This window comes from Symphalangus syndactylus, chromosome 6 (genome assembly GCF_028878055.3).
Source record: "Symphalangus syndactylus isolate Jambi chromosome 6, NHGRI_mSymSyn1-v2.1_pri, whole genome shotgun sequence".
Classification (NCBI taxonomy): Eukaryota; Metazoa; Chordata; class Mammalia; order Primates; family Hylobatidae; genus Symphalangus; species Symphalangus syndactylus.
In genome coordinates, this window is record NC_072428.2 from 120369425 (window position 1) to 120386107 (window position 16683).

At 41.8% G+C, this 16683-nt stretch overlaps 1 protein-coding gene across 2 annotated transcripts in view; it reads right to left on the reverse strand.

Moving 5' to 3' along the window:
- COPG2 (COPI coat complex subunit gamma 2) overlaps window positions 1-16683 on the reverse strand; it is a 160516-nt gene that overhangs the window by 729 nt on the left and 143104 nt on the right. For both annotated transcript variants that reach the window (XM_055284013.2, XM_055284014.2), the window contains 3 exons: window positions 1575-1672; window positions 703-841; window positions 293-391 (listed from right to left, as the gene is read on the reverse strand). In XM_055284013.2, coding sequence (XP_055139988.1) covers window positions 293-391; window positions 703-841; window positions 1575-1672 — 336 coding nt within the window. The remainder of the gene's footprint in view (window positions 1-292; window positions 392-702; window positions 842-1574; window positions 1673-16683) is intronic.

Below are 16683 nucleotides of genomic sequence, written 5' to 3' on the forward strand. Positions count from 1 at the left end.
ATATTCCCATGAAACCAGGTACATAGAAGGTATTCAAAAATACCAATTTGGAGTACTCAAAAGGAATGTTGGTGGTGGCCTTGGTATCTGTTGGAGAGATTTGTTTTAGGCCAAATGTACATCTTAAAAGAATAAGAATAGCATGCAAAACAAATTATTCGTTTTGACTGGGTATCAAATTGTTACTCATATAATGGGATGATGGGACAACAGCTCAAGGCATAAGATGCCCATCTATAGCCTATTAAGCTTTGCAAGAAAATGGAAGGAAAATCTGATGGACACTTCTTACCTGCCAGATAGAGCGAATGGGAATTCTTGTTCTCAGGTACTTTATCGGACCTCTCACATGGCTGCATGCCCAGAAATGTGATGATATTGTTGACAGCCTCTGTGTTGAGAAGATGTATGAGACAGTATTAGGAAAGTAAAGCACAGGGATCTCCCTCTGCACCAGTGTATGCTGGGAGCTGGGGTGGAAGGGGTTGTTGGTGATGTGTAGAGGGAGGCTACTGGACTAGAAAATGGCCGATCAATTAGATGATGAAGACAGGGTGCTGGCCTTTTAAGTAAGAGATTTATGAAGTTTTTTTTTTTTTTTTTTTTTTTTTTTTTTTAAAGGAGTTCTTCTGGAGTAACAAATATGGCTGTTAGGTGTTACACTGTTATCAGGCAATATACTGATAGCAAAATGGGTCTCACCTTCAAGGGTTTTGGTAGAACTGAGGGCAAAGGTTTCCTCTTTCTCAAAGGTATCTCCCACCTCTTCCCAAGCAGCAGCAAAGTTAGGCTTCAGTACTTTCTGAATATGGTCAGACACAGTCACTTCGAGATCTTCCAGCTAGTGGGTAACAAGCAGTCAGTAAAGAAAAGTCCTTTCTGTTATAGGGCAAAGATGATAAAGGAACTAATCAATATCGTCCTCCGGAGCCTAGAGAAAACTCTACCACCAAAATAGTTTAAGTTCTGTAGTCTGGATAAATCTAATGTAGCCCTTAGCAAAGGAAAGCAAGAAAAGAGAACATCTGGCAAGAGCCTCAGATCAACATCTGTAGCCCTGAGGTACAGAGTAGTCATGTCGCACCCACACTTGACCACTGAGTTCTGGGCACACGGTACCCTCTGATCATTCACTAAGAGGTTGATATTTTTTAAAAAGTTTTCCCTCCATTCTGTGAAGGCTTTTTAACCCATGATCTGGCTATAAACTAACAGCTGCTGAAGCAAAAACAACCAAAAAACAAAACCAACCCCCCTCCCCAAATAATTTTAAATAAAACTGATCTCAGTGAAAATCATGTCATTATTTTCATCTCTTAATTATCCCTATTATAAAGAAAAAAAAGGGTGAGTTTGTTTTAATGATGAAGTGGTAAATCTCAATTCTCTCTGGCCTGATGCTGTCCAGTTACAGAGGAGGGTTAGTCCAGGTCCTCCTAAGTTGTCATCTGTTTAAGAAGAATAGAAATCCCGTAAGTTTATGTCAGATGCTCCTAGAAAAATGTTCTCTCAAGGCAGAAGTCACTTAGTGTTGTGAAGGTGTCAAAGAAAGTCTCTACGCTGGGAAGACTCACCACATACTCATCATCATACCCATCCTCATCTGGAACTCCAGTGTTAGGGTCACAGTCCCGGACTGTAAACTTCATGGTGCAGCTGAAGGTGCCTGCAACTGGAGGAGAAGGCAGGCAAACCTGCATCAGTGGGGAGTGCAAGCGAGAAGTTTCCATCATTTCTTAGGAAGTGCCACCTGTACTCAGCACTGTGTTCCACATTTTCCAGTTAAACACACATGCCCTGTTTTCTAGGGTAGTGGTTCTCAAAAGCAGCCTACAAGTGGGTCAGAAAGGCAGTCTCACAAAGCATGAATGTAAAGTCTATTCCACGCTGTGGGTTACAGCAGTACAGAAATTATAACATGGGCAGACTGTTTCTCTATTGGTATGAAGAAAGCAGCAGAGAGGTACTTCTGGGGGCTTTTTGCCATGCCTATCAAAGGGGCCTAAATTTTGAAAAATAAATATTTTGAGAACCACTGCTGTAGGATCTGACCAAAAAAAAAAAAAATACTGATGGTAAAAAGCATACAGATCATCAGATTAACATTGACCAATCTCATCAGCATCTCAATAGTATCTTTAGATTGCGGACTGATGGCGGGTCCACAGATCACCAGAGAGAACTTGCTTTATCTGTCAACCTTCAGCCTAAAGTGAGTAGGTCAGTAATGAGTTTCTAGTATTGGTAAAGTCAGTATCTTAAATGGAAAAGCAAGTGGGCAGTTGTATGTTTTCACACAAGTGGTGTTAAGTAATAAGAAATGGAGGTGGGGGTACATTTTTGGAAAGTGAAGTCTTTATAAAGTAAAGACAGGATTTTCTGAAATGTTTCAAGGAGGGGATTTAGCAAGCAGGGATGAAGAAAAGGCATTTAGGATCTTGTCTATGGTCTGGAAAAAAGCTTATAGGTACAAAAAATATTAGATATTGGGAGAGTTAAAAAGTTATTTGGGGGATAGGCAAGGAGAGGAAAGAACAGGCTCAGATGTGAAGACCATATATGACAGATTGGGTAATAAGACTTTCATCTGCTCAGTCTTGACTTTAAATTCCATCCATTCATCCATCCACACATGTAGTGACTGTCAATACATGTTGACATTACATGTAAAGGTATAAGCTTATGTGCCAAACACTTGGATAAAAAGATGACTGAGACATGATCTCTGTCTCTAGGAGCTGTCTAGGAGTTAAGTGTGTGGGCTGTGTGTGTGAGATCTATCTATGACTTTACAACTCAATGCCATAGATCCTTTAAGTTTTAAGAGAGTGCCATGTGAGGGGGCAGGATTAACAAATAGCCTGGGAAAACTGTAAAAAATCTGAAACAATACAATAGTTTAACTGGCTCTCAAAAGATGCGAAAGAGCTTTGGCAAGCAGAGGAAGATGTACAAACAGGCAAAAGGAAAGAGGCCAGAAAGTCCACGGGGCAGCTGGAAACAGTAAGAGGCATGCTAATGCCTAGGTGCTGAGAAGATAATTTGTTTAGGAATAAATTGTAAAATACCTTGTATTTCAAATGATTTTCCAACAGGCTCTGGTGAGCTGAGGCAGTCAAGAGATTGAAAGGTTAGAGATAAGCTAGATAAGATGTGCCTAATTTAAGCCACTGGTGGGGACTATGAAGAATGGGTCTGAATTCAGAGAGCAGATGGATTCAACAGAATATGCTGAAAACAGACGATGGCACCGGGTTGACCCATATAGGAAAGAATGTACCTATCAAGCCTGCAGAATCAATTTCAATGCCATTAGGGGTTGAGGAAAGAACGACTGTGGTTTAATTAAGATAGAATTTTCTTCAGAGAGAAGGGGAAAGAAGTGAAAGTTAACACAAGGCCAGAATAGGTCAAGTGAGGCATTTTTTTAAACCATGAAAGAGATACAGGATATGGTAGGGGAAAAGGTCATGATCAAGTTAGAATGAAGAGTCAGGAGAGACATTAAGCAACAGATTATAGCAACCCAGTGTGGTTCCAATTAAGCAGAGAGGCTACAGCAAATGAGGAGGACAAAGAGACATCAGTTATGAAGGTAGATCACAGACTGGGCACAGGGGCTGGGTTTTATGTGGAGGTAAAGACAGAAGACACTTATATATAAGGACCTGATACAGAAAAAGAGATTAAGGAAGTAAATAGGAATGGTGTTAGTAGAGGTAATGTTCCTGAAACCTTAGTGGGATTTTTTTTACTTAAATGGTTTGATTGATACAATGAGAGGTTACAGGGATCTAAGGAAGTCCAGGCAGTAATCTATCGAAGCTGCTAGAGACGATGAGGAAATGGGGCGAGGAGGCAAGGGGGTGGGAGGGGGGGGCTTTCCATGGCAAGAAAATACTGAATGCACTGCCATAATGTAAATATGAGAGTTACACGGACAAAGCAAGGCAAATACCAAAGGGAATCAGGAAAGAATGCCCTGAAGATCTGCATTAAAACTGTTCTCTGAAATTAGGCTTTTCTTGTGAGGATTCACTGAAAATGAGAATCAACCATTAAGGAGATTTGTATGAAAAGAACCCAGCGAATTAGAGAAAAGATGGATGCTGGCAGCCAAGACAGGAGAGGGACATGTGAGTTGGGCCAGGGTACAGAACATGCAGTGTGGCAAAGGGCAGAGTGGGAAAGGTGGGAGGGAGCTGCCAGGTCTCAACCACCTGGGGGCGACCATGACAAAGTAAGAGACACTTAGGTATTTCCAGAAAGCTTTGTTAGAATAATAATTAAAGAAAAGGGTATGTCACTAGGGCAAAAGATTAGAAAGAGGGCAAAAGAGATGGATCTGTACAGGCTAACTGCAGCAGTCTATGCAGGTCTAGACTGAACTGAGAAGGAATGGGTGCAGCATAGCGTGTAGGACATCGAGGAAAGCTGGGCAGTGAGTGCCAAAATAAGCAATACACACCTACCTGGAAAATCGTGTTGAGTCTGTGGGAATGCTGTACAAATGGTGGGAGGGTTTTTCTCTAGGACAAATTCAGAAAGGGAAGGAGGAATGGTACTGGAAAGCAACATTAGAGTTGTCCTCAGACGAAAAGGAGTTGGTCACTAAGGAATGACACACATCAACTGGAAGGTAAGACAGCATTGCTGGGCCTAAAGTCATAAGAGAGTATGAAATAAGAGACTAGAAGTAAAGGAAAGAAAATATTACATAAGGAAGGGCCTACTGGCAGAGCAGGTGTGGAATAAAGATTTAGAATGGGGTATCCTGTCTAGGTCTAAATGGTCGGCTGCATGGGAAATACACAGAAAGGGTTAAGAAGCAAAGAATTCAGTAGGAGGCAGCAGCAGACTAGCTCTTGAAGCTTTTGAGGGAATGGCTAATTAAAGGACTTGCTGGATAGGAAAGTTATAAACTGATGAATGCTGATAAAAAGCTATAGATGGGCCGGGCACCGGTGGCTCACACCTGTAATCCCAGCACTTTGGGAGGTTGAGGTGGGTGGATCACCTGAGGTTGAGAGTTCAAGACCAGCCTGGTCAACATGGTGAAACACTGTCTCTTCTATTAAAAAAAAAAAAAAAAAAAAATTAGCTGGGCGTGGTGGCTTATGCTTGTAATCCCATCTACTTGGGAGGCTGAGGTAGGAGAATCACTTGAACCCAGGAGGCGGAGGTTGCGGTGAGCTGAGATCACACCATTGCACTCCAGCCTGGGCAACAAGAGCAAAACTCCATCTCAAAAAAAAAAAAAAAAAAAAAAAGCTATAGATGGCAACTTTAGAAATATTAGGCTTGATTTATTAAGAGAGTGTGAACATGTAGTTTGTCCAGAGAATGGATTATTGCTACTAGATGGGGAATGGGTGATTATGAAGAGTGAAGTAAAAAGGTCTATATCTATTTCTGTAGAGATGGTAGGGCCGGGTGCAGTGGCTCACGCTTGTAATTCCAGCATTTTGGGAGGCCGAGGCTGGCAGATCACTTGAGGTCAGGAGTTTGAGACCAGCCTGGCCAAGATGGTGAAACCCTGTCTCTACTAAAAATTTTCATAAAAATACAAAAATTACCTGGGCTTAGTGGCACATGCCTGTAATCCTGGAGGTTTCAGTGAGCCAAAATCATGCCACTGCACTCTAACCTGGGTGACAGAGTAAGACTCCATCTCAAAAAAAGAAAAAAGAGAGAGATGGCAAGTGAAAGGATGACTGACGATATCGTAGACTATTGCAGAATGTTCCACTGAAGTTGCCTAGAAGTTACTCTGCTATGTGAGGATTGGCTAAAAGTGACAGACATTTCCTAGGGCAACATGAATGAAAATATCACAGGGGAAGAGAAAGAAGATGGAGGCTGGAAGCTAAAAGACGAGAAGATGTAGGATTTAGGCTGGAGTGTGGAATATAAAGTGTGGGTAGGGGCTGGGCATGGTGGCTCGCGCCTGTAATCCCAACACTTCGGGGGTCTGAGACAGGTGGATCATTTGAGGTCAGGAGTTCGAGACCAGCCTGGCCAACATGGTGAAACCCCGTCTCTAGTAAAACTGCAAAAAGTAGCTGGGCGTGGTGGCAGGTGCCTGTGATCCCAGCTACTTGGGAGGCTGAGGCAGTAGAATCACTTGAGCCCCGGAGGTGGAGGATGCAGTGAGCCAAGATCAGGCCACACTGCACTCCAGCCTGGGTGATGAGTGAAATTCTGTCTCAAAAAAAAAAAAAAAAAAAAAAAAAAATTATATATGTATATATAAGTATGGGTAGGGAAGGGCATTAAAGAGGGCCAGAATGAGGAACACCAGAAGATGGCAAAGCTGCATATGCAGTAGAGACATATGAGTTAAGCTGGGTTACAACCAAAGAAGGAAAGAGAATGCAAAGAGTAAGTAGATAAGTAAGAACTGGTGTCATGAGGAAGTGCCATCTGGGAATCTTTGCTTGAATGATGTTTGAAGCAAGTGTGACCAATAGAGTGAAAGATCAAGGAGTTTAAATGGGATGGATTCTTGCCATAGGCAGTGGCAGGAACCCTATGAAGGTCTGGAATGAACTGAAAGTGCAAGTGTTTTCAGAGTAGTGTGGAGGTGACGAGGACGAAAAGACTAAATCCATGAGAATGATACACAAGATGATAGCGGAAAAAACAAGTGACTAAGTAACAGTTGTTTTACTAGGATCATGTGGGGAAAATAGTGGAAGAGCCTGCAGAAGAGACAGAGTCATTTGAAGATTGGCAGGTATTGACAGGAGGGATACGGCCCCCATAAGTGTAAGATTAAATAAGGAGAGACTGGAAACTGTGTAAAGGGAGAACTATACAAAGAGCAGGTAAGCGCAGGTGGAGTGGCATGGACAGGTAAAATGAGGAAAGTGTTTCCCAGAATGGGAAATCTTGTAAACCCTTAAAATGTGGGTTTATTCGGTCAAATGTTGGCTCTTAATTGCAGACTTTGAAAAGCAGTAGATACAATAGAAGAAGAACAAGCGCTTGAAAAGTAATGGGAAGCTTTTGTGAGAAGTTTAATGAGAAGGATTAGAAGGAGATGGATTAAGATGAGCCCTAATAGGGCAGCACTTAAAGACACCAGGATAGATCTTTGAGTAGTTTGTAGAATGGATGACTAACATTGGGAGAGGAGTGGCTGGAGATCATGTTGGAAACCCATCTCAAGGGTAAAACTTCTTTGTTTCCAGGTACAGATGGTAGATGAAATTATACTCTATATAATTAAGGGAGGGCAAATCAATATCATGTAAGTGCTGTATTAAAGTTACTCTTAGAAGTTACTCTGTCATGTGAAGATTTTCTACAGATGAGAGACAGACACTAGAGAAAATCTGGCTAGGAAGTGCCATTCAGGAGGAGACAGAGTCCATCTGAATGAAATATGGATGGCAGCTAAAAGAAGGGAGGCTGAAGATAAGGTAGCGTACATCTTTAGGGCAAGATAGGTAACAAGGAGAAAAGGAATAGGAGAAAACTTAAAGTTGCCTCCAGATGAAAAGGTCATTTGAAGAATGGCAGGACTGACTGGAGAGACTGTCCCATATTTGGGCTAAAAGACATGAAGAGGGGTTAAAGCTAAGGGGAGCATTATATAAACTAGATAATGATTCTGAAACGGTGGCATGGTAATAAGAAAGACCACAGCGCCATAAAGATGCCCGGAGAATCCTGCCAGATCTCAGAATGGGCCCAACTGGCCAAATTCAGTGGGTGTAAGGCCAGATTGCAGTGACTAGTATATGGGAGAGAAGGAAAGACCTGAACAGGAATGAGTCAGTAGACTTGCCTCTTGATGCCTTAGTGGGAGATTTTTAATTAAAGGGCTTGGTTGAGGGAGAAGTTGAGAACAATGCTTCTTAGAATGTGTTACATGGCACTATCTAGGAATCTGTTAGAAATATAAATTCTTCTCCCCTCCCCCAGACCTAGTCAGTCAGAAACTCAGGGTGCATTAATCTGTTCTCACATTGCTATAAAGAAATACCTGGGAATGGGTAACTTATAAAGAAAAGAAGTCTAATTGGCTCAAGGTTCCACAGGCTGTACAGGAAGCACGGCTGAGGAAGCCTCAGGAAACTTACAATCATGACGGCAGGTGATGGTGGGGAGCCAGCACTTCACAGGAGAAAGAGAGAGAGTGGGAGGAGGTACCACATACTTAAAACAGTCAGATCGTGTAAGAACTCCATCACAAGAACAGCACCAAGGGGATGGTGCTAAACCATTTATGAGAAACTGGCCTCATGATCCAATCACCTTCCATTAGGCCCTACCTCCAACACTGGGGATGACAATTCAACATGAGATTCGAGTAGGGACACAGATCCAAACCACATCATGGGGTAAGGCCCTGCAGCTTGTTTTAACCAGCTGCAGTTGGAGAACCACTGCTTTAGACAAAGGCAGGCTAGGAACAATTCTGATAAAGAGCCTCTTCTAGCAACTGTCATATTAGGGTTAGCTGAAAATTAAAAGAAGCAACTGAAGAGACTTGAATGAAAGGAGAGGAGAGACAGAATGGAGGTGATGGACGGTACAAAAGGGAAGGGATAAATGAGGCTGGAGGCTGAACTTGCAGCACAGTAAGCGGGCCAGTGAGGAAGGGCACTGAAGCATGATGGGATGAGGAATACTGGGACGGGGAGAGTAGCAACTCTGGTAGAGTGATTTTATGTTAATCCAGTCACAGCCACTCAAGAAGACAAAGGAAGGAGAGAATGTGGCTAGGTAAGAATTGAGGTTATGAGGGGTCACTGTTCAGGAAACTCTGGACCTCAGATCCAGTGTGCAGTCTGAACAGTGAGTGTTGAGTGTGAGGGGTCTGTTTATCCAAAAGACAGTACTGAATCTATGGAAATGACATATACAGAGTCTTGAATGAAGGAGAGATACTGAATATAGTTTTTATAAGGCAAAAATAAAAAGGTGTACAATAGTGAAGTTAAAATTGCTTCCAGACGAGAAGGCATCACTTAGTATTGACCAAAAAAAGTGTCAATGATACTAACTGGAGGTATTTGGCACCATACTTGGGCGAAAGGTCATGATGGAAAAGAAAGAAGCCAGGTTAGATGCTATCTAAGGGGAAGGGAAGGCTTATCTGAAGAGTAGAAAACTGGTTTTGAATGAGGGAGAGAATGGGGATATGAGGGGAGGAAACCTCAAAAAGAATATGTATCCATCACTATGAAAGGTTAGGCTATACAGGGGAAGCCTCCAAAGGGAAATTTGGAAAAATGTTCTGAGAGGGACATTAAGGATGTACTCAGGAATTAAGAAAACATATTAGGGCTTGCCAAAAGTGAGAGAAGCAACTGAGGAGACTTATATGCAAAAATCGCAAAGAAGGAGAGAACAAAAGATGGAGGTTGGATGCTAAATAGGGAGACAGAACGTGTGAATGAGGTAGGGGGCAGAACATGCAGTGCAGAAAAACAACAGATATGGAAGGGCATTAAAGAGAGCTAAATGGGAATATTAGGAAATGAGAGTTGGGAATTTGTCAGAGTTGTGTATTAACAAGGAGAGAGTAAGGTAAGAAGGTGGCAAAGTAAGAACCGGGGTATAAGGTTTTGCTGTCCAGGAAGCTTTGTTGGAAAAATGTTAGAAGTAATGGGTTTGGTCAGTACGGTGAGAGGCAAGAGAGGCTAAGTGGGATGGGCATAAAGGGCAGGCCAGTGGCAAGAATCCTATGAAAGTGTAGGCAGATCTGAGAGCACAGACAAATGCAGTGGAGAATGTGGCACAGGGCAAAGGGCAGTGGGCTGAGCAGTGAGTGCCCAAGGGGAGGGGAGTATCCAGAAGAACCCATTGAGTCCATAAGAATGACACACAGGTGACAGCTGAAAGAAGGAGGGACATAGAAGATACAGCAGCATGATTCTCTGGGGCAAAATGAGGAAGAAAGGAGTGGAAGAAGAAAGTGAAGAGTTCCTGCTGATGTGAGGGGATGACCGGAGGAATGGCAGATATTGACTGGGGGGTAAAGGAACCATTCTTGGATCAAGGTTATGATGGAATAAGAAGGAAGAGAGAGCTGGCTAGCTGAGTAAAGGACCATCGTATAAAACAGACAAAAGTTAAGAGTAGATGGAGTGGCAACTAGGCAGATCAGACGTATTTTTAAAAAGGGAAACTGCTAAGATCTCAAAATGGGCCCAAGTGGTCAAATTGGGTGGGAAGGCCCAATGGTAATGAATGGTGCAGCTAACAGAGCTTCGGGGGGCAGGAATGGGAATTAGTAGATTAGCTCTTGATGTTGTAGGTAGAAATTTTTGGTTAAAAACTTGGTTAATAAGACAGTTTAAGGGAGTTTTATTAAGATGAATTCTCCTAAAAAGGCTGCTGGCAACCTTTAAATACATCGGTATGGACCATTTAGGGAGGGTGGGTAAGTAGTTTGTCTGTAGAGGAAATTAATTGTATTTCTTGAGGACTGGTAGGGAATCATGAGGGAAGTAAACCTCAAGAGTATAATGCAATATCCACTGCTATGATAATTTAATGCTAATAGCCAAAATGGATAGGTAAGATATGATAGAGCATAACAGAATAAGAAGAAAGGAGTTTTCATCTAAGTAATGGGAACTGTGTTAATTAGAGCAGGGTTCTGAATGGTCAAGTTGCAAAAAGACAAGCTGTGGACTAGAAAGAACTGGAATGGAGAAATCTGTCAAATCTCAGAAGGGGTCTAATGGGTTAAATGTGTGTTGCTGAAGATTGCAATCAGTGGTGTAGATGGTGAAGAGCACTGAAGGCCTGAATACGAGCAGGAGCCAGAAAACAGACTAGCTCTTCAAGTCTTGATGGGAAGTTTTTTCTATTGAGAACACATAAGCATACATTTATACAGCATTGCAAACACAGCACTACGTATTATTTATGGATATGTAGTAAAATTATGAAAATATGTATGAGGATAAGTATCAGATTCATGTAGTGATTTTCTCTTGGAAGGGAGAGGTAAATGATTTTGGGGAGTGATACCAAGGAAGTCTCAACTATACGTGCAATATTTGGTTTCTTTAAAAAAGATTGGAAGCAAATACAACATCAAGATAGGAAGAAGTAGGTGTATTAATTTTGGGGGAATGAAAAGTTTTAATTAAAGAGCTTGGTTGATAAGAAAGGGTAGCGGGGAAAGATCAGGGTGAATCTTGATTCAAAGCCACTGATAGCACCTGAAAGACACTGGTTTGAGAGAGCAACTGGAGAGCATGGGTGAGTGGTTTATTTGGTGAGAAGATGATCTGTATTTGGTATGGAGCAGGTGGGTGGCATTGAGGGAGTATACCTCAAGAGTATACCTTGAGAAGAGCGATGTATCCATCACTGTGATTATCGATGGAAGCTGATAATACTGATGTTAATATATATGACAGTGCAAATAAAGGAAATTAGGAAGAAGTTGCTGAAGTATGACATTAAGATTTGCTCAGAAAAGAAATATTATGTTAGAACTGGCTGTAAGAGCAACTATTAAGATATGTATAAAAAAGAGTGAGTAGGCTGGGCACAGTGGCTCATGCCTGTAATCCCAACACTCTGGGAGGCCGAGGGGGGGTAGATCACCTGAGGTCAGGAGTTCGAGACCAGCCTGGCCAACATGGAGAAACCCCGTCTCTACTAAAAATACAAGAAAATTAGCCGAGCGTGGTGGCACATGCCTGTAATCCTGGCTACTCGGGAGGCTGAGGCAGGAGAATTGCTTGAACCCCGGAGGTGGAGGTTGCAGTGAGCTGAGATGGCACCACTGCACTCCAGCCTGGGCAACAGAGTGAGACTCTGTCTCAAAAAAAAAAAAAAAAAAGAGTAGAGAAGGAAAAAGTCAAGAAAAATTGAAGCTAAAATTAAGGAAGGAGGAGGCATGTTAGATTTAGGTTGGGGTGCTGAGCATGCAATGCAATTTTGCAAAATGTTAAACAGGGAAGGGTATAAGGAGGGCCAGGATGAGGAGCACTGAGAATCAGAATTACAAGTTCAGTGGAGTTGTATGTTAAGCTAGATACCAACCATGGGAGAAAAGAGGGGAGTGAGAACATAGCAAATAAGAATTGGAGTATATGTTGCTGCCCAGAAAGCTTTGTTGGAAAAAGATTTGAAGCAACTGGTGGAGTCAACAGAATGAGAGGTTAGAGAAAGATTAATGCGATGGACTTAAAATGGGTCAGAGCAGGGATCCCAGGATGTCCAGACTGAATGGAGGGTGGAAAGAGATTAAGTACAAAGTGAGAAATAAGGAAGATGGAAGATAGTTGAATAGTGCTGAATATCAAGAATGTACATATCATCCAAAAGAGATGGTTATATCCACTAAATGATACACTGAATGAAGAAAGAATGCTGGAAAAAATGTAATGAGTTTGCAGCCAAAGGAGAAAGAGAAAAAGGAGAAAAGGAATAGAAGGGAAATTGTTCAGGTTGTTTGTAAATGGAAAGACATTATTTGAATAGTCACAGATATTGATAGGAAAAATGGCTGTTGCTCTATACTTAAGCCAAAGCTCATGATAGAAGAAAGAAACAGAGGATAGCAAGTCAATAAATGAGACGCTGTATGAATTAGAAAGCAGTTTTGAGTAGGTGGAAAAACAAGAAGACAGATGAAGTATAAATTAAAGAAACAGAACTGTCAGATCTCAGAAGAACCGTATGCAGAATGAGAAAAGATCAGGAGTCTGAAAAAGAATAGAAGTTGGATAGGCTGGCACTTGAAGTCTTAGTGGGAAATTTATTTCTTAAGTGACTGCTTGCTAGGGAAGGTTAGAAGGAGATGAATGAAGATAAACCCTGATAAAAAGCCATTGGTGGAAACCTTAAAAACATGAGGATTGACAGGTATAGATCGGGATTCTTTGTAGAACAAATGAATGCTATTGGTTGAGGACTGGTTGGGAATCATAATAAGGTTAACATCCAGAGAACAGTCCAGCATTCACTTATTACAGAGTCAATGGGTAAATGATTCGTAGAATATTTACGATATGGCAGGGCAGATATTCAAAGGGAGTTACAAAAGGACATAGCAGTAAGTATGATGTTAAATTGGCCAAGAAGTTAAGAAATAATGTTAGGATTGGCTGAAAGTTAAGCAACTGAGAAGACTTGTGTATATAAAAAAGAAAAAGGAAAAGGGAGAGGAGAAGATGCTTGGTTAGAGAAAAAAAATGTATGAATTAGTCTGGGTTTGGAATATGGAAGGTATGAAACAGCAAATATTATTGAGACCAGAATGAAGAATTCAGAAATCACCAGCTATCTGCTCATACAGCCTAAATACTTGTTAATATGAAAAGATTTAGATTATATATACATCTCACCATGTACTTAGAAAATCTGATGCAGTGAGTTAGCATTCTTGTGCTAACAAAAACTTTTAGCTTGCACCCAAGCCTACTTGAGATGGCATATTTTTGCTGTGGCTCTTGTGCTGATAAGCTCATTCCCTATGCTGAAGGATGTTAAATGTGTTATGCATTATTCCTGTCATCTTCCCCATAATATGAGTGGGACAATTCAAGCAACTCATCAGGTGGTAAGTAAATATTTCCAAAAAACTTCGTTTTTATATTTTATTTAAAAATGTATATGCATTTGTTATTTATATTGAAAACATTCCATTGTTCCTTGCAGTATAAAAGGCAAATGCAATTATAGTCTTTATTATAGTATGAGATCATTTTGTACTACACACAAACATGTCTGCTAATGAACTACTGATATGTTAATTAGGTCATTATCCTTTAAAATGGTGTATATTATGAAAAATACTTAAAAGTTTTTTTTTTATCATAGTGTTTTAGTGATGATTGAGAAAATAGGTGGAGTTTTTTTAAAGGGAGATGGATAAGAGCTTTTTCAAATTTAAGATAATGCAATATAAGTGTTTGCTACCAAAAATTATTATTCAAGCACACAGGATAATGAAAATTGCTTGTACTTGAGAAGTTGAGTCAGGAAGAAGACTGTGTAGGCAGTTCTTAAAGGGAGAAAGAAAGGGACAAGATAAAATGATAACTAAAATTGGACATAAAAGAGACAGTGTCCAGAAAAGTACATTTGCGTTAAAAAGTGCAATTGACAGAAAGATTAGCAACACATTCAGTGAAGTGGACATAAAACAAGGCAAGTGGCAGGGATCCTACCAAGGAACAAACAGAGAACTAAAGCAGTTCAGCACAGTATGCTGGAAAGAAGAAATACCGAAAGGGACTGAGCAGTGAATGGTGAACAGAAGGAGGTGCCTGAAAGCAAGATCTTAGTGAATGCACAGGAGTGACACACAGTGTATGGGTGGTTAACAATGTGCTCTTCCAAGGCAGAAAAAGAAAAACAACAAAATAAAGGGAAAAGGCATTTAAAATTTACCTTAGGATGGGAAAAGTCATGCGAGGATGACATACTAAAAAATAAGATTTGCCACTATAATCGTATCGTATGGAATAAGGAAGAAAACAAGTAGTGGACACGAAATAAAAAGAGCACTGCATGGATTTGGCAACATTTCAGAGTAACTTAAGTAAACACAGGGCAAATCAGCTTCACAATAAGGAAACCCAGAAACAATGAGGTCAGAAGAACAAGGGCATAAATTAAGAAAAGAGTTATATGATTAAAGATGGGCCAAAGATACGGAAGGGAAAAAGGGTGAGGTAGAAAAGAAGCAAGTCAGAAGTCAACTATATGCATCAGAGTAGAATATTAGAAAAAGGCAAAAAACAAAAAAGGTGGAGAGGCACCGCAGATTGAATAGTATACTTAAATCTGATTCCCAAAAGGAGGAAAGAAGTTCAGAAATGAGTAAAGAGGAACTGAGCTGAGACAGGGGATAGGGCACCAGGAGATGGAATTGAAGGGTGCACATCCACATCTAGAAAGGGCTGCTCACTGCACCAGAAAGACAGTGGTAAACAGATTATAGGTGGCACAGGGGCTTAAAAGTGTCAAAGAAGAGAAAAAGAGGTGCAGAATGGATTGCCAAATGAGCTTCCAGGTAGGACTAAGAGTCTTTAAGAAAATCCAAAAATGAGATGAAAACATCCTGAATAATAATGAAAAGATAGGAAAGATGCATGGATTAACAGTACGAATGAAGATAATGAAAATACTATAGTACAGTAAAAAGAATGCATGATGGGGATAAGAGGAGTGGGGAGTAAGTGGAGGCAGTCCTAAAGGTGGAATCTTGCCACCTGTGTCACAGTATGTAAACTTCAAGGATAGAAAATATTAAAATAAGAACAGAAAATATTGTACGGGTGTGGAAGCTATCAGACCAATATGAAGGAGGTTTAGAGTATAGGTTGCTTTCATGTACTGAAGGGTCAAAATTTCAATGTAGATCTTTAAGAGAAATCCTTTTCCAGAGTCAGAGGGTGAGTGTGGAGTAGAGAAACAAGGGGTGGGAAGAATGGGATGGAAGGATGCCAGAGGAAGAAAAGGAAATGTGCAAAAGTTTTCCATGGGAAGACTACCAGGTTAGTTAGAATGCGAAAAACACGAAAAATGCTAAGTAAGAAGTATAAAAAGCACATGAAAGAAGTAGTAAAAAAACGAACAAACAAAAACAGGTAGAAAGGGGCATTCTGGCCTTTCAAAACAATGATCTTCAACAGTAAATGCAAGCACAAGAAGGCTCCAGGCTTGGGAGGCCGAGGTGGGTGGATGACTTGAGGTCAGGAGTTCGAGACCAGCCTGGCCAACATGGCAAAACCCTGTCTCTACTTAAAAAGAAAAAAATTAGCTGGGCGTGGTGGTGGATGCCTGTAATCCCAGCTACTCGGGAGGCTGAGGCAGGAGAATCGCTTGAACTCCAGAGGTGAGGCTGCAGTGAGCCGAGATTGCACCACTGCACTTCAGCCTTGGGTGACAGAGTGAAACTCTGTCTCAAAAAAAAAAAAAAAAAAAAAAAAAGAAGGCTCCAGGCCTAAAATGGGAGACTGAAGTGCAGGGAGTGCAGGTGGCCATCCACATCAGTGATTCTTGTCTGAGGTGGGGGGTGGGTTTCACCCGAGGGAGGGCTGGGGGCATGGACCCCCAGGCAGGCCTATCCAATCATCTGAAGGGTGAGCAGTGTTCAGCTCAGAAAAAGTAAGGGGAAAAAAAAGCAATCTCTAAAAGGAACATAGACAATAGCAAAAGAAGAAACCGAGCCCAAAAGATGCTTCTGATAGGCCGCCTTGGGGTCCTGCATCCTCGGGTGAGAATCACTGGTGGACGCGGGAGGATGGAGAGCCGGGCAGACATGTGGAGTGAAAGGGGAAGACGCATGTGCGGCGGGGCTGATGGAGGCATCAGGGTCAAGACTGTCAGGTGTGGGAACACAGTTCCCAACAGACCAAGACAAGGATGACAGCGAGCAAATGGAGGTAGCCGAAAAGGCACCGGGACCACAGTGGTGGAGCTGGGGTTTCCAACGCCTCAGTCCCAGACTCGAGGACTCAGGTGGAGGAGTGAGGCCCAGAGAAGGGCCTAGTGACTCAGAGGAAGTGGGCTGTGCGGGTGAGAGCAGAGAGCAGGGGATCTGTTGTCACGGGGAGGGAAGGCGCAAAGGGGAATGGAGACGGCATGGAAAGAAAGCATCTTGAAGACATGGGCGCTAAGGAGGGAGGAGGCAGGAGGAGGGTGGGACTGACAGGAGCACCCAGGAGGAGCAGAGGAGCCGGGTTTCAGGCAGGG